The 22,008-nt window shown below is 42.1% G+C and overlaps 1 protein-coding gene across 2 annotated transcripts in view; it reads left to right on the top strand.

The window, feature by feature from the left end:
• The window catches only part of FNDC3B (fibronectin type III domain containing 3B), a 338,247-nt gene that overhangs the window by 293,622 nt on the left and 22,617 nt on the right, over positions 1 to 22,008 (top strand). For both annotated transcript variants that reach the window (XM_059391541.1, XM_059391542.1), the window contains exons 22-23: positions 3,275 to 3,555; positions 14,884 to 15,096. In XM_059391541.1, coding sequence (XP_059247524.1) covers positions 3,275 to 3,555; positions 14,884 to 15,096 — 494 coding nt within the window. The remainder of the gene's footprint in view (positions 1 to 3,274; positions 3,556 to 14,883; positions 15,097 to 22,008) is intronic.

The raw sequence follows: 22,008 nt of genomic DNA, 5'->3' as shown, positions 1-22,008 counted from the left end.
ATTAATTTCTGCTTCTCTAGGAGGTCCTGCAGCATAAGATCAAAAAGTGATTCCACACCATTCTTATTTCTCCCCATGCTGATGTCTTGCTTGTGAATTCACTGACTCAATGACCGAGTCCAAGGCAGAGGTGTTAGGGCTCCTTGGGGAAGGTTCCTTCTAATTCTCCCAAGATGGTCACTTCAGCGGGAGAGACACTTAAAACTGGCAAAAGACAGAAGATGTCTCTGCTGGTGACCAAACATTAGGGTGATTTGGACTGTTCTGCATTAGATTACAGGATCCACTTCCTACTTCTCAGGGACCATTAACAAAGCTGGTTAGCTGGAAGCTTTGACTTGGGAGTCCAAAGAGAGTAACATCAAGAACAGTTGGCTCCTAGCCTAACCCCTAAAAGTGACAGCAGTCATGAGTTTACTTTTACTTCATTGACTCGGATAAGTTATTTTTACCCACTCTGTAAAGCCTCATTGTCCTAAGAAAATAGGGTTCTTTGTCCATTTCTTTCCATTTGTTTAGTAACTTTTTTTTTTTGAGCATGACTTTGTTCCAGGATCAAAGGATGATCAAGATAATCAAGAGGAGAGGTACAAAGATTAGTCAGATGTGGTTCTTGACCTTGGAGAAGTCTGTCTTCACACATGCATGGACTTAAATAGATGAAGAACCAAAGATGCCCGATTTAGGTTTCCACCTGATCTAAGTGATGAAACAAATTGCTTATTACAAGTCCATCAACATACCAGTGTCTCTGACCCCTTTGGAGAAAATATTCCCTACATAAATTAATTTTTCAGATCAACTGAGACTTCTCTGTTGAATTCTGGTCTACCTTATCATAAACATTCTGATTAAACTCTTTTGTTATGCACCTTCCTTCCTTCTTGAATGGAGCACCTGGGACATAATTAACTCTTTGTCAATGAGTCAGGGTCACAGCACATTATTTGATCTTTATAATAGCAATGCTGAGTCACTGGGAAAAGGTTACAAAATATGTGCTACACTCCTGTTTTTGGAACAAGGCAGGATATAAATAAAGAACTGTCTGCCACCACAGGAAAGAGCTTCACTATCCTTTTTGAGTTTAAAATTTTACCAAAAAGAGAGTTGAAGTATTGTCCTGAAGTAGGACGATGTGACAAATATTACGTAGAGTTTCAAAAGTGATTTGTTAGGAAATGAATGCTGTGAACATCTTTGAAATTAACAGTAATACGTAAGTGTTATTGGGGCACCTGGGGGGCTCAGTCAGTTAAGCCTTTGCCTTCAGCTCAGATCATGATCCCGGGGTCCTGGGACCGCGCCTTGCATCGGGCTCCCTGCTCAGCAGGGAATCTGCTTCTCCCTCTCCCTTTGCCCCTCCCCCAACTCATGCCCGCTCACTAGCTCTCTCTTACTCACTCTGTCAAATAAATAAAGTTTTAAAAAATAAAACATTGAAATAAGTGTTACAGCTTTTGTTTTGAAGAGCTCAAACTACTTTCATTTAGTTTTGTAATATGTCCTCATAAACTCTTACGAATTAAATGAGAACTGGATTTTAGAGTACATTCACTTTTGTGAGGAGTCTGCTAAATGTTTTTCTCTCTATAAGGAAAAAAAATACACGTTTAATGACATTCATTGATACATACTCTGTATTCGGTACTGTTCTAGTTGCTGGGGATATAGCAGTGAGCGGAAACGGACAACTTCGCCCTTAGGGAGCTTACCTTCTCATCAGGGAGTAATTAAATATATCCTGTGGTGGTGATAGATGATGTGATGAAAAATAAAGCAAAGGAGGGAAATAGGAAATGAAGAGGATCACAGTGGGTGGAAGGCGGGTAGGATGATGGCAAATTTAAATACAGTGTTCAGAGAGGCCTCACCAAAAGGCAGCCCTTGAGGGAAAGCCTGCCAGTGTCTAGGGAAAAAGATTCCTGGACAGAAGGGCAGCAAAGCTGAAAGGCCCTGAGGCAGGAGCAGACTTGGTATCCTGTGAAACAGCAAGGAAGCCAGTATTCCTGGGGCAGAGCAAGTGAGGGGGAGACTAGTGGGTGATGAAGTCAGAGTGGCAGTGGGTTTTAAGGTGAGGCTGGTGAGCAGATCAGATAGGGTCTTGCAGGCTTTGGGAAGACTTTGAAGTATATTCTGAATATGGTGGGAGGCCGTGGAAGGGATATGAGCAGTATCACTGTGCTTGCTGTGAATAGAGTATCAGGCAAGGGCTGACTCCCATATACCAAGTAGGAGGTCATTACAGGAGCCAGAGGAGAGAGAGCTGAAGGTGTTGGACCAGGCTTTGGTGCAGGATGTGCTCGGGGCCTGGATTGGGGGATGAGAGGAGGAAAGATGTCCAGTGATGTCTCTGGGATATGACTTGAACAACCTGAGGGACGAGAGGGACTACAGCAGGTACAGTGCGGATTTTTGGTGAAGAGGGATGGGGTGGAGATGAGAGGACGGTGCGGACGCTTGAGTTCGAGATGCCTCTTTGATGTTCAAGCGGAGATGGCCCAAAGGAAGCTGGATATACTGGGCTGGCATTCACAGCAGTGGTCTGAGCTACACAAGTGAATTCGGGAGTAGGATATAAACAGCATTAGGGTATAATATGGCATTTATCCCTGGGATATGATATAAATGGCATTTACCTCTGGGACAACGTGATACCTTGAGGAGTTAGAGCAGAGATTTTTAAAAAGAAGAAGAAGAGGTGTCCATGGCCTGAGCCCTGGTGGCCTTCAGTGTTGAGAGATCCAGGTGATAAGTAGCATTCAGCAAAGGTGATTGAGAAGCAACAGCAGGTCAATAGAAACGAGAGTATGGCCCTGGAGACCATTGAATAAGTATTTGATAGAGCAGTGAGTAATGAAGGTCTCAGCTCTTGCGCTCAGGTAAAATCAGAAAGGCCTGAGAATTGACTTCACGTAGCCATTTATCATTCACATGGAAAACTGTGGAAGAATACTGGCCATTTACTGTCTACCCCAGGCGGTTACTGGGGAGTTGTCACAGGGAAGCATATAACCTGAAGTGGGCTGTGCAAACACAAAGTGTTATTTAAATTATTTTTCATAAAAGGTGATGATGGTGATATTATCTTCTGCTTTATTAACAGAGAAGTTGCCATTGGCATTTGTGGGGAAAGTGGGTTGTGAAAAGGGAACATTTTCTGAGATTCAGCTCTACCCAGGTTTCTAGAAGTAAATTGTGTGCAGCACCTAACATGAAGGCATTAGAATTTACATTGGGATAACGTGGACTTTGCTTGCCCTTGTCTTTATAGGCTGTCAATCAAGCTGGAGCAGGACCATATAGTGAGCTTGTCCTCTGCCAGACACCCGCGTCTGCCCCTGACCCTGTCTCCACTCTCTGTGTCCTGGAAGAGGAGACCCTCAATGCCTACCCTGATTCACCTTTTGTGTGCCTTGTACTGAACTGGGAAGAGCCGTGCAATAATGGATCTGAAATCCTTGCTTACAATATTGACCTTGGAGACACTAGTATCACCGTGGCCAATACCACCACCCACGTTATAAAAGACCTCCTTCCAGAAACCACCTACCGGTGAGTGCAGGAAAGCAGAGATAAAGTTGCATCAACACATCAGTCCTTGGGGCTCTAGACCCTTCAGGTTCTAAAAGCCAAGCGAGTGAATTCTAATCATTCTTAATTAATGTATTTAAGAGTACCGAATGCAAATACATTTTGAAAACTTGTGTTGCTTTGTGCTTTGAGAGTCAGTTACAAATTTATACAATTCCTAACCCTTGAGGGGGAATTTTACCTGCTGCTTTAAATTAGTTCTTCCCTCTTGGTCTCTTAGTTAGCCACTTTTCTTAAGCCACTTTTCTTCATACTTTTACCTTGGACTCGTGTCCTTCTGTGGACACTGTCTGTCTTCAGCATGTACTTACCCACCTCCCAAGCTGCCCTTCACCATTCTTTTGGTTCCCCCAAAGCAGACACAGTGTTACAAAGCATTAGTGATCTAGCTTGTACTCAGGATTTTTGCAGGGGGGGGGGGGTGCAGAGAAAAAAATTACATTACATGTAACTGAGCAATGCTCAGTTAGCATCTGCATTCTTTCTCTCCCATCCCGGAATTCTTAAAAAGCCAGCAACCTCCTCTTCTCTGCTCACACATCTTCTTCTCCAATGTGGCCTCTTGAAATTTCAAATTATTTAGCTCCGTCTTCAAGTTGCCTTAACTCCTTGAAAACGGACAATGTATAATTAACGTTAGAGTCCAAGAAGCAGCTGTAGTCACTGAGGTGTGCCTTCTCGGAGCATCTCCCTCAGTCAGGTTCCAGACAGTCCTGATTTATGATGGCGTGAAAACAATGCACATTTGGTAGGAACTGGATTCTGATTTTGCATTTCGAGCTGTTCCTGGACTAGCGGTCGTGTGGTCTGACCCTGACTCATGTGGCCAGGCATTGGCCTTGAGCCGCAGCCCCAAGGCCACCATAGGATCAGGAGCATCCGCAACGGTTGTGCTCAACAACCATTCTGTACCCATGCAGCCTTTCTGGTCTTCACTTTCAGACCAGTACTCAATACATCACAGGAGATCGTCAGTACTTGATTACATAAGAGGCTTTGTGATTGAGGATTTTCCCAACTGTAGGCCAACGTAAGTGTTCTGAGCAGGTTTAAATGGGCGAGACCAAGCTTCAGTGTTTAGGTGTATTCAATGCATTTTTGACTTACATAACTAGGGGCGCTTGGGTGGTTCAGTCGGTTAAGCATCTGCCTTCTGCTCAGGTCATGATCCCAGGGTGCTGGGATCGAGCCCCGAGTTAGGCTCCCTGCTCAGCAGGAAGTCTGCTCCCTCTGCCCCTCCCCTTGCTTGTGTTTTCTCTCTCTCTCTTTCTCTCTCTTGCTCTCAAATAAATCTTTAAAAAAAAGAAATTGACTTATATAACTAGATTTATTTTTGCTTTTCAAAAGCAATGACGGATTCGTAAAAATGTCTTTTGGGTATAGTACTACAAACACTGTGTGTTCGTAAAACAATTCTAGACCCTATCCTTGCCCTCAGAGAGAGCTCATAGAACTGAGGGACACTTAAATAGCAATAGTAGGACAGTAGGTTATTGTGACATCACAGGCTGAAAATAAAACTGTGTACAGAATCCTGTTGGTATCTCAGAGAGGAAGCCCCAGGTTCAGAGTGTGATCAGAATGGTTTGAAGTGGGACTTGAGAAAGAAACTAAATAAAGTGGGATATGACTGACTGAGATGAAGAGGCAAGCCAAGGGTATTCTTTCATTTTTAGCCTTTTAGCCATTCTCAAAAAAACCAGTCCTCACTCTTGTTTGCTGACCGCATGCCAAGCTTCTGTTGTGTCTACAGCTCTCTAACCAGGTGCTGAGGAAATCCAGGGATGACTAAATCCACACCTTGCCCTCAGGGAATTTCCCCAGTGATGACGCTCTAAGGAAAACCTCACCATGAGGTGTACCTCTGGGAAAAATGACCAAGGGAATGTCATTCCCCAGCTGTCCAGAATATTGCCTGACCTCATCTCTCTGGTGGAAAACCTTGGAAGAAGCCAAGGGCCTGGTTCAGGGCCTCAGAGAAAGGTTTTGTGTCCATTCTGATGCACACCCGTGTCTACCCCAGAGTGAACTCAGACCCTCAGGTCAGCTCTCTGAATGTTTGGATCAGAAATCATAAAAGATCCCTTTTTTAAAATTTTTTAAATAAAATTCTTGTAGGGCAAAATGTTAGTCCAAGATTTTTGCTTCTTGCAGGTATTGTATCTACCTTGAAGGTGATATAAGTGACTATAAAACTTCAAGGTTTATGGAAGGATCTACTAATGGGGGAATGCTGACTCTTCTTACTCAACGTACAGTCTGATGACTTTGAGAAAGAAATCTAGAGCTCAAAGACTTAAATGAAAGAGCATACAGGAATCTTTGCTTAATAATGAAATAGCATTCACAGTGGAAATTACGAGAAATATCTTCCACAAAAATGATGATTTAAAGACCTGTTCAAAAGTCCCTCTCTGAGGTGCCTGCATGGCTCAGTTGGTTAAGTGTGTGCCTTCGGCTCAGGTGATGATCCTGGGACCTTGGGATTGAGCCCATGTCGGGCTCTCTCCTCAGCAGGAGCCTCCTTTTCTCTCTCTCTCTCTCTCAAATAAATAAATAAATAAATAAATAAAATCTTACCCAAAAAAGTCCTCCTCAAGGTGCCTGGGTGGCTTAGTTGGTTAAGCTCAGGTCATGATCCTAGGGTCTTGGGATCGAGCCCCACATTGTCCTCATTGTCCAGGCAAGGAATCTGTCTCTCCCACTGCCTTTGCTCCTTGCTTGCATTTGCGCACACGCTTTCTCTGTCTCTCTCTCCCCATCAAGTAAATAAGTAAAATCTTTTTTTTTTTTTTTAAAGATTTTATTTATTTGTCATAGAGAGCACAAGCAGGAGGAGCAGTAGGCAGAGGGAGAAACAGGCTCCCTGCTGAGCAGGGATCCTGATGTGAGACTTGATCCCGGGACCCAGGGATCATGACCTGAGCCGAAATACAAAATTGAGTATTTCTAGTAACTAAGGGTATAATTTCAGCCCAATCAACATTTACCTCACCTTTTTCTGTTCCACAAATTGGTTAAAAGATAAGTGAACAGATCATGATGTTCTAGACAAAAGCGTGGAATGAAACATTTTAAGCAAGCTGTGGGGTTTGGAGAAAGCACTTGTTTCTTTTATTTGTTTTTAAACTTCAGCAGTTACACTTTGTTCTCACGCTGAGTTTGTCTTTCTCTGTTTTGCCAAAACAAAAATGTGCACCTCTATAAGCAACCCTCTGACACCGGTGGGGTTTTTAATGGATTTGTTGCTTTTCCGTTGGTGCTTACAAAAACACCCACCAGCTTACTGACACCCTGTAGGGAATTTGGTTGAAATTACAGTGCCTTTTTTTTTTTAAACGTTTTATTTATTTATTTGACAGAGAGAGTGAGAGAGCACAGGCAGGGGGAGCAGCAGAGGGGGAGTGAGAAGCAGACTCCCCACCAAGCAGGGAGCCCGATGTGGGGCTCAATCCCAGGACCCCAGGATCACAACCGGAGCTGAAGACACACATTTATACCCTATGAGCCACCCAAGTGCCCCTACGATGCTATTTTTAAGGGCATTACTTTTGAACTTACCGCTGAGCTTGGAATTGTGCTTGTGTTTTAGCTTGAGAAGAAAATGTTTCTGAAAACAGAGACAGAGCTTTCTTTCGACACACGGTGCCGTAGGCTCTGGGAGCAGAGGGAGAGAAGACTGCCTGGCAGCCTCCCTTCCCAGTGTCCTGGCTTGAGTATCTCCAGTCACAGGGCCATGGTTCCAGCTTCAATTCACCAGGCAGTCCAGTCCACTTGTGAATAACTAATTTTATAGTGTTTCCATTATATTTTGTTAAAACTTCTGATACCTCCAACACCTGTGCAGTAGATACTGGGCCTTCGTTGAGAGCAGTGGTTATCACAGTGTGGGTCCCAGACCAGCAGCATCAGCATCTTCTAGAAACTGGCTGAGATGCAAATTATTAGGCTCTGCTCTATATCTACTAAGTCAGGAACTCTGGGATTAAGGCCTGGCACTCTGCTTTAACCAGCCCTGCAGGAGATTTTGATGCATGTTAACGTTTAAGAAGTTTTGCCTTAAAGCAGTGATTCTTGGGTATTGATGTATGTGAGAATCACCCAGACAGCTTTTGCATCTTACAGGAGTCTGAGCTCCATTCCTGTAGCCTGCGGTTTAGTAGGACCCAGGGGGTCCAGACATCACTGTCGTATAGTGTCCGCTGTCCTCTCTTTAACCATCCTCATTTCCTTCACATCTGTCTTCACTAGCATGGGTTTTCGGTTCACTCCTCCATCCTCTTATTGGGTGAGTTCTGTGTCTTGACGGACTCTTTAATGAGTGGTGCCCAGACCTCCAGGAATGGTCTGGTTGGCTGGCTCAGAGCAGAGCCAGACTGTCACTTTCAAGGTCTCCATATTGAACTGTTGGGAAGGTTGTCTACGATTACTTTTTTTGGCAACCTCATTATGTGTCTGACTCATACCAAGCTACCAAACAACTAAAACTTAAGGTAGATTTGTTCATTACACTCTTTTATGCCCTCTTTGCTAGGTAAAACAGAGATAAAAATAACATCTGTTGAGTCTTTACTCTGTGTCAAAGCCTGTCAAAAAATGAATCATAAATCATTGTAATAAGATGAGATGGGCTGTATTGGGAGACAGATTCTAAGTGAAACAGCTTGACTTCAGTCCTGGGTGCCTCACTTACACTGGCTTTGTGACCTCTGGCAAGCTATTTAAGCTCTCTCTGCCTCAATTTTCTGATCTGTAAAATGGAAACAATACCTTTAGTTACCTAGTAGGGTATGTTTTAGATAGGATTCTGGGTGCCTCATATAGGACCTGACACACAGTAAGTCAGCACTCTGTAAATGATCTTTTGCTAATGTCCAGGGGAGAAATGAGCTGCAAAGTAGGCTGTAACCAGATTATAGGTCTGTGGGAATCTGGTATCATTTCTTAAGCAATGGAGGACTTTGAAGGCTTGGTTTCCTGTCAAAGGCTAGTCTGACTGCCTAGAAACAGAACGCAGCACAGGTACTAAATCCTTTACTCCAATGGCATGATTTCCTCCAGAGATTTCTTGTGTTTTAGCTGGTATTTTTATTTCTTCGGAAGTTACCTGATGATTATTTCCTTCTTTCATATTTTTGTCCTAGATGATTAGACAGCGGGCTGTGGGGAGGGGTGGGGTATAAAAAGTTCATCTTCTGCTCTTAGCCCTCTCCTCCAGCTGTCCCAGTTGCTCCCAACCCTCACACAGGAGACACCCTGAGTACTGGGATGGCTGATTAGGATTGAAAAGTCACCCTCCCCAGCTAAGGAAGTTCATTTTGAAAGTCATTCTTACTTTAACATAGAGAGTGTCAAATTTGAGAGTGTGTATGTGTATAAAGTGTGTTATGGAAAGCTATGATTCTTTTTTTATTATTATTAATTTAAAGATTTATTTATTTGTTTTAGAGAGAAAGAGCAGGGGGAGGAGGAGCAGAGGGAGAGGGAGAGAGAAACTCAAGCAGACCCCACGCTGAGCGCAGAGCCCCAAACGGGGCTTGATCTCACATACAACCTGACTGAAACCAGGAGTCAAACGCTCAACCGACTGAGCCATCCAGGTGCCCCTGGAAGGCTACAAACTTCTGAAGCAGGAATGTTTTCAGCATGTACAACTAGTAGTAGTAGTAGATAATTTTATTAGAAGATTTGTCAGTCAAAAACTATAAAGGCTGTGCTACTTAATTGAATTTTTTTGGTCAGAATTACCCATGTACCACTGGACATTGCAGACTGCTGGCCACTTGAGGTTTCCAAATCAGCCTGCCCAGCACAGAATTTCTCAAGAGTTAGAGATCACTTCCCTTAACTGGAAAGCAAACTTCCATTTCCCTTATACATAATTTGCAGAGCTGACGATTTCAGAAACTGATATAATGCATTAAAAAAGAAGAAGAAGAAAGAAGCTTGGGGATCCAATCTAAATTTCAAGGTTACCATGTTATTTCAGGTAAAGAGAAAACTTGTCAAGTTTGGGTTTGGAATAGACTTTAATTAATCTAATAAAACTTAAAGGTCAGTTTTTTCTTCTTCTTTTTTTTTTTTTTTAAGATTTTATTTATTTATTTGACAGGGAGTGATCACAAGTAGGCAGAGAGGCAGGCAGATGGAGGTGGGGAAGCAGGCTCCCTGCTGAGCAGAGAGCCGGATGTGGGGCTCAATCCCAGGACCCTGAGATCATGACCCAAGCCGACCACAGTGACTCAACCCTCTGAGCCACCCAGTCGCCCCGAAGGTCATTTTTTTCTGAGGTGAATTCTTAGAATGGTTCCTCAGGTCAGTGTTCGTTTTGCTTATTAGTTCTGTGTGAGATCCCACTGGAATTATGAAATTATTTTCACACTGCATTTTTCACTCCCAAACAAACAGCAACCGTCATAGTCCTCGTTCAGCTTTTCCTCAGCCTCCTAGACTCAGAGCATGTCATATTTTTACCAAAATGCAAGAAGACATAGTCTCATTTCTTTTTTTTTTTTTTTTTTTTAAGATTTTATTTTTAACTAATCTCTGCGCCCAATGTGGGACTCTAACTTATAACCCTGAGGTCAAGAGTTGCACTCTCTGCAGACTGAGAGAGCCAGCCAGGCGCCCCATGGCTGCCTCTAATTTTATCAGTTCCTCAGTTGTATTTCAGTTTTGAGTTTTACTTTATCATTAGAACTAAGTGATGTTAGTTCAGTGCATCAGCTACCCAGAAAAATGTTTTTCCATGCATTTTTACTGAAACAAAATGTATTGTGTAAGAATGTAGATAAGTTGAGGTATCTTACTTTGAGGCTGGTTTTTAAATAATGTAAAAAAATTTTTTTGACTGTTCTAGATGCCCGCTTTATTGGCAAAAGGCCATTGTTGATCTGAAAGTGTGATCTGAATTAAAATTACCTCTTGATTGGATTAGAAACTGTGTTTGGTTCAAGTTACACTCTGAGAGTATGGTGTGCCAGAATGGACGAAAGACTTTGAGCCTAAAAAAGACAAAATTCACATCACCTCTGACCTCTGTCTGTCGTGTCAGTTGGCGCACATGCTGGACCTAGCCAGGCCTCGGTTTCTTCATTTGTAAAGTAGAGGAATTCCTACTTCGTGGGCTCCACCTAGAAATTAGGGATACTGTTGTACGTCTCAAACCTAGGCTTCAACACCAAGAAGCAGGCAAACAGAAGAAAGCATCTTGGGTTCTGGGCTCTAGGAATATTTGTCCCTATAATAAGGGGAGGGAATGGCAGTCTGCACAGTAGAAGGACATTAATATAAACCTTGTAGGTGAGGAGATTTGTCATACCATTGAAGAAAGGCTAAAACTTAATGTCTGGCTTAATTCTCTTTTCCTAAGAAGAGAAAAAGGGTAATTCCAACCACCATGATGACGACCTTTTTTTAAAAAGATCTTTCCTCTCCAGTTGAGAAAAATTTCCTCCTGTCCAATCACAGGGGGTGAGGGGAACTCCTGTATTAACACCATAATGCTGTGAGATTTCAAGTTGAGAGGTGAGGCAGAGTTTATTTTAGTCTTTCAAGGTTATATCTACAAGAGACCTGATAGAGCCCCACATTTAATAGAGTCTGGGGAAAGTAAGGCTCTTTTTAATGGGATTTTTGCTGTACTTTATCAGAAGTATTTGCTACATTCCAAAACCAGAAGACAGATGTTTATCCAGCTTGGGGTGATTATGAATAGAGCTGCTATAATCCTTTGTGTGCAGGTTTTGTCTGAACATAAATTGTAATTTCTCTAAAGACCCAGAAGTGGAATTGATGGGTTATATGCATGTATATTAAGCTTTATAAGAAGTCAAATAGAACAGCTGGTTTTTTCCTGTGTAGCTACACCATTGTGCGTTCTCACTAGCAACCTGTGAGAGTTACAGGTGCTCCTCATGTGTACCAGCATGGTATTGGGTTTTCTTTTAATGACTTTAGTAGGGATAGAATGATACCTCACTGTAGTTCTAAGTCCCATTGTCCGACTAGCCCATGATGTTAACTGTCCGTCTGCTTATTTGGCATATGTGTATCCCCTTTGGTGAAATGTTGGTTCAAGTCTTTGGCCATTTTTTAATTAGGTTGGCTGTTTTCTTACTATTGACTTTCAGAGGTTTTTATACATTGTGAATACAGTCCTTTTATCAGATATATAATTTGTACATATCTCTTTCCAGTCTATAGCTTGCCTCCATTCTCCTAACAGTGCAAATTGTTTGAATTTTGAAGTCCCAACTCTTCTCTTCCTTCTACTTCCTTTCTTCTTTCTTTCCTTCTTTTTTTCTTCTTTCTCTTCTCTCTTTCTTTTTCTTTCTCTTTCTCTTTTTCTTTCTTTGTGCTTTTTTTTCCTTTCTCTTCTTTTCCTTCTTTCTTTTTTTGATCATGCTTTTCACATCATAGGTAAAAACTCTTCACCTAATTCTGGGTAACAGATACTGTTTATTTTCTTCTTAAAAGTTTTCTGTTCTATAGTGTATGTTTAGATCCATGATCCATTCTGAGTTTAGAATAAGGGGCGCCTGGGTGGCTCAGTGGGTTAAGCCTCTCCCTTCAGCTCAGGTCATGATCTCAGGGTCCTGGGGCCAATTGAGCCCTGCATCAGGCTCTCTGCTCAGGAGGGAGCCTGCCCCTCCCCCACTGCCTCTCTACCTACTTGTGGTCTCTCTCTCTCTGTCAAATAAGTAAATAAATTGTTTAAAAAAAAAAAAAGTTTAGAATAAGACACAAGGTTTAGACAGAGTTTTGTTTTCCTCTTGACATCCAGTTGTTCCAGCACCATTTGTAAAGACTATTATTTCTCTATTGAATTACTTTTGCACATTTGTCAAAAATCAATCCTTCATATTTCTGTGGCTCTATTTCTGGAGTCTGTATTCTCTTACATTGATCTGTGTGTCTGTCTCTTACCAGTACCACACTGTCTTGATTACTGTAGCTTTTTAGTAAGTCCTAAATCAGAAAGTGTGATTCTCTCAACTTTATTCTTACTTTTCAGTTATGTGTTGGGCAATTTTAGTTCTTTGGCCTTGCCACATACTTTGAGAATCATGTTAAGCCATGTTAAGTTATTTTGCAAGCCCTGGATCTGGGAAGCCCTGGATCTACCAAGAAGAAGCCTGCTGGAATGTTTAGAATTGCATTGTCTCTGTAAACCAATCTGGGGACAACTGACGTTCCTTTTTTTAGCAGTCTTTCAATTCGTGAACACAGAATGTCTCTCCCTTTTTAGGTCTTTAAGATTTTCAGCAGTGTCTTGCAGTGTTGGTTTCTTTCTTTCTTATCTCTGTGGCATTTTTTCCTGCCACTGGCTGGGACTTCTAGGACATAATGTTGAGTTGGAGTGTTGAGAGTAGGCATCTTTGCATTGTTCCCGATCTCAGAAATTATTTAGTCTTTCACCACTGAGTATAATGTAGGTATTTCTGTATATGCCCTTTTCAGGTTGAGAACATTTCCTTCTGCCCCTAGTTTTCTGAGAATTTGTATATTATGAGTAGAAGTTGGATTTCATCAGGTGCTTTTACTGTACCACTTGAGAGGATCATGTGTTGTTTCTTCTTTAGGCTGTTAAACTGAAGGAATTGGGTAAGGGCTGGGGAGAGAGAGAATGCAGAAGAGAAAAAGGAGAATGGAAGATTTTCCCCATGTGCTCTGAGCATCCTAAGAGCCCTTTCCTGAGCCAGGCTTCCTTCTCCTAGAGCCCTCAGTCCATGCTGATGTCTGCTCCTAGATACCAGGGTGCATTGAGTCCCTTTGGGAGGATCACAGAGGGGGAGACAGTGGTGAATTCACTGCTGGTTGGTGTAGTTTCCCTTCTTCCCCAGACCCTCCAACTGCTACCTTTCAGAGCTTCTAAATGGCTACTGCATTTCTTTTGTCCTTGTCTGATGGCCACGTCGGTGGGGGAGACTTGGGGTGGGCTGTGCTTGCTTCCTCTCATCTGTAGTTAACCGGGCTTTGCTTCCTTCTCCACAGTCTGCAGGCACATTAGTAGACTGACTTGCCATAGTAAATAATCTGTACATTTGAAGAGTTCACGCGAATTTGAGGTTGCAAGATGAATTTAGGTATCGTAGTTCCTAAATAGTATTTTCTAAGGTAAGTGTAAGCAATAATCACTGTTAGTGACAGGTACATAAAACCAAATTAGAGGAGTATTTTAAATTGATCTGTTTCCTCGGAATTGATCTCTGACTTATTTTATTGTCGTGTGTCTTGGGGCTGGGGTGGAGGTTTCTGCTGGAGGCCTGAGGGTGGGGCACGAAGGGGTGGCGGAGAGGCATATCCAGGACTTAGGAGCTGTGAAAGTGTCAGGTTATTGAGAACACTGTCCACACCATACAGAAGAAGAGAGGAAGAATGGAGGGTGGAGGGGTGGTGGGGCCGTGGCGTGAGACCTTTGGTCTGAGAAGCAGAGCAGGAAAGCCTGAACCGGGCTGTGTAGGCTGCCAAATGCCAGGAAGAAAGAAGCTTTCAAGGGCATGTAGTCACTGCAGGGAGGCGGGGTTGAGAACATGGATGGGGCAGTGCCCTCGTTGTGTTGGGTGAAGACCTTGGAGGGCTGTTACAGCCAGTAAGGAAATGGAGGAACGAGAAAAATAGGAATAATAATAGGATACTGTTACTTACAGTTTTTAACTCTGTTTGATTTTCAATTTATAGGCCATGGGGCAGTGTTAATAACATCTATATTACCCATGACGCTGCATATTGCAAACATGCGGTGAAGATTTTTTGCTCATCTGAATGACACCCCATTACCAGCGGTGTCTGCACACCGAGGTCTGGTTATTGACGAGCAGAGACTCTGGGGTGAGGCAGGAGAAATGTCCTGTTGGAGAGTTGTCCGTGGTTCTTAAACTCTAACGGAGTCTCCTTCGCTCCCCTGTTGCATGTGTTCCTTGTAGCCCACTCACTTCCAAAGCTAACTCGGGCAGCTAGCAGGTGGCGACAGTAAGGTATAATAGTAATCTTTAGGATGTCTTCCCTCAGACAGTAGACTTTTTATTTATTTATTTTTTTTTAATTAAAGAACTAAGAGATATCTTGCTGATTCCTTCATTCTTGCTGTTTTTTGGAAGAGAGGATATAATCTGTTTTCTGGCTGCCCTATTCTCTGTTTGTCTTGAATGACTTTAACTTGCTTTTCTTTATTCCATAATACTGGTTTAGGGGCACCTAAGAAATACTGCACACGATGTTTTATTTGAAGTGAGGAATTGCTGCTTCTTAAACCTGCAATGTTTATGTATTTTTCCCTTTTCCCAGGATCAGAATTCAGGCTGTAAATGAAATCGGAGCTGGACCGTTTAGTCAGTTCATTAGGGCAAAAACTCGGCCATTACCCCCCTTGCCTCCAAGGCTCGAATGTGCTGCAGCAGGGCCCCAGAGCCTGAAGCTGAAATGGGGAGACAGCAACCCCAAGACACACGCAGCGGACGACCTGGTGTACACACTGCAGCTGGAGGACAGAAACAAGAGGTGAGATGGCGGGGAGGGGCACGCAGGACGGTTCTGTGCCTTTGGCTTGCAAAACGAATCCTTGCTCGTTTGTCGGTCCTCCTGCTTGAAAGATTTCCTGTGTGTTGGGGTCCTACATTTTGTACCGTCCATCCGCCATTGAGAATGTTCTAAACTAACATTCTGAAGCCCTTGACTTGCTTGATAATCTATGCGTTTATTTTTTTCTTTCGTAAAGCCAGATAATGCAGAGAAATTATCTAAAAAGAAAACTGCCAAAGTCAAGTCCACGCTGGGTTAGAGTGTTCTATTAGTCACAAGCGCGAAGGGAAATAAGACTCAGAAAGAGATGTTAGCTTTTTAAATATTCAGTGACCATCGGGACAAACATGTTTACCAATCTGAAATAGCTGTGGTGATGTACAGATGGGGATCGTGCTCTGTAACTGTGGGCAGTGTAAGATGAAATTATCCAGAGCAAACAGGAAATTCTTCATAAGATTGCACACCCAGGAAATACTCTTGGCCACAGAAATCAAACCCAGTCTTTCACGTTGTATTTGTTTAGCCTAATTTCATTTCCTTTGAAAATGCCTGATCAGAAGATGGGCCTCTGAACTGTATTTAGGAATAATTCAGATGCAGAGTAAAGGTAATGACGACAGAATGTTCTGTGACGGAAAGGCCAGATCAGAGAATCAGGTGAAGGAGGTGGGGAGGGGGGGCATAAATCCAAGACACCCAGATGGACAGGTACGTGCTGCTACTTCCCCAAGGCATATCTGCTGAAACCATTTCTGTCCTTCCCACATTATGCGTTAGAGTCTCCTGCCCCTTTCCCGGGGAATGGTTAATTAGAACAGACACCCCTAGCCAGTCTTCATCCCCCACCCTGTACTCAACTACATTGATACGTTTCAGAGCAGTGGAATCCTGCTGTGAGGAAGGCACTGTTTGAGGTAGACCTTCAGTGGAGACCAAGATCAAGGAAAAACAAACCCCTTCCGCTAGCAGCATAGTGTCTACCCCAACACGGTCTCAGAACATGAATGCCCTTGGAGAAAAGTGTTGTGGGAGGCTGGAGGAGGTAGAGAGCAACCAGAAACGGCTTTTTGAGACAGGTGGCATTTGAACTGATCTTTGAAGGACCTGTCAAACCTAGTAATTTGACTAGAAAGGAACAAAAAGTGATTGTTTTATTGGAAACTCATCCTGGTATAGAAAGCATAGAGAAAATGAGGCTTCTTTTGGTAGGTTCATTGGAGATTAAAGGCATACTCACTCATAGACAAGACCATTCGTCTTACTAGGCTTGGTACCTTCGGATGCACTTTCATGGGTTCATAATCTTAACTGGCAGGGAACAGGATTATGGAAGAACAAGAATTATGGACAAACAGAAATCCTGATAACTATTTAAAGCTAGCAGTTGGGGAAATTTGCAAATGAGCCTTCGTTTTTTGCCCTGGGCTTTTGGCTTCCTTTGGTGGTTGAGAGAGTCTTTGTTAGGGAGTATCTTATAGTCATGTCCTCCTTTACAAAAAGTGAAGTCCAAAAACATTGACACTGGTAGCAGAGTTGGGATCAGAACGGGGGCTGCCTAACTCCTCGTGCAGTTGCCTCTACTGTTAGATCCAGGAATGTGGGCCGAGCGGGGGCTCTGCACCAAACCAGTTGTCTGCATCCTACTGTAGGGGGCCCCCTCGTGTGGAGAACTCTACGGATGCCCGTGAATGCTGATCCGGATGAGTGTGCTGTCACGATACATTTAAATGTGCTGGACAGAAGGGAGTGCAGAGCCTAGCAGTCAGTTCATGCTATTAAAAGGGCGGGGTGGAGGCCCAAAGATGGCACTGTTAATCAAATAAATGACTTGCCTAAATTTAAATGGCAATTTAAGAAAACTTACCATTAGGGACAGTATTTTTCTTAATTTTATCATCTGGAGTCCAAATATATCTTTTTTAAATTAGATTTGTCAATGCTCTCAAAGTTATTAAAGTGATGGGAGTATAGACCATAATAAATTCTCGTTCTATTTGGGGAATAATTTTCCTATGATTTAATAGGATGAAACTTGGCCTAATTCGAGTTTGAAGATGACCTTCCTTAGTGTCTAGAGGAACTTTTGTATCAATTGGCCCCTTAAATCCAAGCCTGTATTTAACTTTGGATCTTGATGCATGAGAATTAGGGGGAGATCATCTGAGTTGGATACATTATAATTCTTGTGATTAGTATAGTTTTTGTCCATTCCGGTCTCCTTGAGGTTCTTTGAGACTTGGATGTGGCTTGTCCAACTGAAAGTAAGCGTCTTCATTCAAGGAGTGGATTTTTCCTTGAACTCATTGCCACAGTGATCTCCAGTCGTGACTTTTGGGAAAGGTACACATATTCCCTAGTGTATACATTGATTGCATTAACCACTAATAAGTTCTTATTATGTATGTGGCAAAAATACTGTATGTCCTACGTGTAGCCACGGTGAGAACCAGAGGTAGATAAATAGTGGTTTTGGTGGATTTTGTCACCAGGTGCTGTGGGTATTCAAAGGGAGAGCCGGCAATGTGTGACTTGCCCAGCTGTCCTAGCCAGCTATGAAGATAATGTTAGTCCTAAAACATTTTACAGCAGAAACACAAAGAAAATTAGTAACTCCATTCTCGGTAATTTTAAAATTAAAGAGTTGTCTTGATTTGGCTGCTCAGATATCAGTCTACCCTAGGCTACACTAGAACGTGAACTCTGAGTCCCTTTTCACCTTTTTCACCTGAAAGCACTGAATCTTCTAGATTAGTTGTGAACTATATCCTTTACAGAAGGGCGGCTCTTGCAAATGATTAGGGCATGCTGTCTCTTTTTTCTTCATATCTTTGTTTCTGCTTTTGACAACTAAGAAAGATACCAACTTTTTAAAAAAGATTTTATTTATTTATCTGAGGTAGAGAGAGAACTCTCTGTAGGGATGAGGGGCAGAGGGAGAGAAAGAGGGAGAAGCAGGTTCCCCACTGGGCAGGGAGGCCAACACAGGGCTTGATCCCACAATCCAGGATCATGACCTGAGCTAAAGGCAGACGCTTAACTGACTGAGCCAGCCAGGTGCCCCAGATACTATTTCTTAAAGAATGACCACTTAAGATCTCAAAAGCCCCTAAGGTTTTACATCTACACTTTGATGGTTTGTTATATTTATTTATATACCTCTCAGTCAAAAAATATAAAATGAACTAGAGATTTCTAAGTATAATCTTGAGCCAAAAATACATTTCTAAAACTTCCTAAATGATACTTCTATTTATTGAGCACCTGCAAAATGCCGGACATTGAGAGCTTTTATCTACATTATTTAGTTTTTGAACAAAAAGTGAAATATTTTCCATGCTGATAGGATTTCTACCAAAGCCTTCCCTGGCTAGATGGAAAATGGGTTGTTTCTGATAAGTTGACTTGAATTTAATTTTAATGATTATTACGATTTCAGTGTATGATTATAGGCTTAAAATTAAATGAGGAGAGAAGGCTTCTTACAGAAAATCATAGGGTAATGAGTGTTAAAAGGGTCCCAATTTTATAACCTCATGCAAAAGAGCCTTAGGTTGGAGGCAAGTGATATAGACTCAGAATTGGGTGGAAACCAAGGATACAATCTCCAAAGCACAGAAATGTGCCCTAGATTTTTCTCCACCTGAATGCCTCTTCCTATTCTCATTCTTTTACATGTGGCTCTTTTTCAGTTTGGGACTATTTCATGTAAACAGAAGGGATCCCAAAAGAGCATCTTGCCCAAATCCTTGCCTCCCAGGTAAATCAACCTAGAATTCATCTGGGTCACCTGGGCTTGCTGTGTTGAAAATTTTGTGCCCCATGAACAGGACATTTGTTTTCCATGTAGTTAAGCTTTTGACTCACAAGGCTCCCAGTCCAAGGTCACTGACCACGTCTTGATGTAGCAGCTTCAAAGCAGTGCCTTATATTTATAGGGCCATTTATTCCTCGCAGTTAGATTATAATGACCCAGTCATCATTTTTTTCCTGAATTACTATAATGTGCTAAGTCTTTTGAGGTATGTGGCTACCTATAAGGAACTTATCTTACTGAGAAAATAGTTAACGGGAAACAATGAGCAGACAGCACAGGAGATTTTATTTAATTTCAGCAGAAAAACAAAAATTATCTGTCATGACCTTGAGTGATTAAGTCTATTATTCTTAGCAAATCGGGCACAGAAGCTCTGAAAGTCTTTGGTTCCTGTGTATGCAAGAAGAATATACACTCAGAGTAAACATTTTCATAATGCTGCATTAACCTAATACAGGGATTAGAATAACAAGATCAACTCATGCATTTTAAGATTGTAACGCTGTACTGAGGATTTTGAACGTGCATTTGTCTGTGTTACTGAAATGAAACATTAGGCTTCCCTCACAGAATTTGAGTTGATGCTGATTCTCGTCCTGACCCTCCTGGGTCTATGTTCCTGATAATTGTACACAGCACCGAGACGAGAGGAACTTAAGTTCCAGGAATGCATTTATGGCTGATCTGTTGTTTAGGTTTAGTCAGATCACCAGTGTATTTTAAAGCCAATATATTCCCAGCAAAAGGGGATGGTGCAGAGGGCTCTGATAGAGTGGCTAATTACCAGTTGCTCTCCATTTAACTCAGTCCTTAAGGCCGGTGACACTTTTCCCATCATCAGGCAAAATTGGAGGGCTTTGTTAATGTGTACAATATGACTGCTGACTGTTAGAGAGGGACAGAAAATAATCTCTACAAAGAAACCCTGAAAGAATACACACTAGGCAACTAATAAAAGTCGCTAGAGTGTATGAGCCCTATGGGAGAAGTGAACTTTCCTAATGTATGCTTATTATGGAACAGACCCCTGCTTTCCATTTCTCAGAGCATATTGTTGAATTAAATAGATGTAAGGCAACTAGCTCAGGGCCTACAGAGACCGTCGATACTAGTTTCCTTTGTTTCTTTGGAATAGTCCTGGTAACACACATGATCACCCTTGTTGGATAAATGACACTTTGGTATTACCTTCCCTCAGTGGAAGGCGATGTGGTTCTCCACAGGGGTGTCAGATCTCTGCTCTAATCCCAGATCTGTTACTGAGTTTCAGAGATGGCTAGAGGCATGTCCCTTCACTTCTTTTTGCCTTAGTTTCTCTCTCTACAGAATGGAACTAATAATGCCTGTCTCCAGTCCCTGATTGATGGAGGAAAAGCATTGATATGTCTTAGAAAAGCAAAAAAATTAAGTCTACAAAATAGAGTACTGTGGGCTTAGTCTGACTAGGTTTGCAGCCTGAAATGTCAGGTACAAGCAGAGGTAAGTAATGATAGATGAACTGTTAGAGAACTTAATTGGACTGGAAGTAAAAAAAAATTCAGGCTATAGGGTTGTTGTTGTTTTTTTTTCCCATTTCAAAATGGAATTTTGATCTCTTTAAACATAAATAGAACATACAGCATTTTAGTGTTTTTTTCCTCTAAATCATGTAAGATTGAGGCAAACCCATTAAAATAGAAGCAGACAAACTGAAATCTGCAGGACTCTGGGAAGAGTATTCTTGAAGAGATTCCTGCATATGCTTGAAAAGAAAGGAGAATGGGAGGTTTCAAGATTCTTAGACGGACTTCACACTGAAATCTCTCTCTCTCTTTTCTTTTTTTTTTTTCAAAATAAATCTCTTTTTTAATACATCAATAACGAGGTACAGTTTGAACAACAAAAACGAAAAAAGGGATTTTCTTTTATTCTCTGTAGAGTCTCATCGGCAGCTCAATTGACATTTTATTTCTTTGAAAAGGAGCCTGAAATGAAACCTAACCAAAAAGTGTTAGAGTTGGATCCCTTAAGAGCCAGTAGACATGTATGCAACTGAGAGCGTGGGGGTAGGAGAGGAGCTCCTTTCGCACGGGTCTTTCAGAACTCCCTGGCGCTTGGGTGCTTGGTCTGCAAGTGGGGCCTCTCACCAACCTCACAGCAGACTAGGAAACACCGCCCCTGCCTCAGGTGACCCACACGATGCCATCTGCTTCCAACTGCTTCTGCATAGACATGACAGGACTCTGTGTTCTCGGTGGAGCGAGGACACATCCTCTCCATCCCTGTTTTGAACACCCTCCACTCCCAAGCATGGATGGCTTCAGTAATGGAGGAGAGTCTGTCTGTCTCTCTCACACACATAGCCCATGCGGCCCAGGGAGATTGAGAGAAAATGAAGGCAGTGGAACAACATCGTTAATATAGCTGTGCTGATCTTACTAACAGCTGTTGATTTGTGATGTTGTAGAACAACTTTCAAAACATGCCATTTGCAGCCTGGAGTGGACTAGAGGCCATTTTAGGTCAGCAGGGTAGATCCTAGTGAGGAGTTAATATTAACAAGCTACTGTTAGCTTGTAGTGGGCCTAGGGATTATAAGGTAGGAACAAGGTAGTAAACACAAGAACCTTCGTGTTATCTTATTTTCTACTGTGAATTTAAGTTATGAGCCATCCAGGGCATTCTTGGATTTTTTTTTCTTTCTTTTTTTTTTTTTGAAACAAAACTTTTTTAAGGAAATAAAGTTTTTAAAATTGAATTATTGACCTATCATCATTTTACTCTAAAATAATTGAAAATAAACATTCAAAGATGTAACATGTTTGAATTCTTCCTTCAGTTGCCTTTCACTGCAAAAATTAAAAAAGTCATCTTTTACTATGTGTTAAAACCTAGAATGCTGAGGTTAAAATATAGCCTTCCCCTAGAAGTTCGTGAAACTGTTAAGAATCTGTTGTTTTGCCTTCCTAATATGTATTTAGTAAGAAATCGTAGAATTTACTTGGTCCTCTCATTCGGCTCTCATAAAAACTCCTGCCAGGTGAACGAGACAGTTGTTATTATCCCGAGTGTCTGGAAACTCAGCCTGGAGATTT

This window comes from Mustela nigripes, chromosome 2 (genome assembly GCF_022355385.1).
Source record: "Mustela nigripes isolate SB6536 chromosome 2, MUSNIG.SB6536, whole genome shotgun sequence".
Lineage (NCBI taxonomy): Eukaryota > Metazoa > Chordata > Mammalia > Carnivora > Mustelidae > Mustela > Mustela nigripes.
This window is presented reverse-complemented; position numbering and strand designations above follow the sequence as displayed.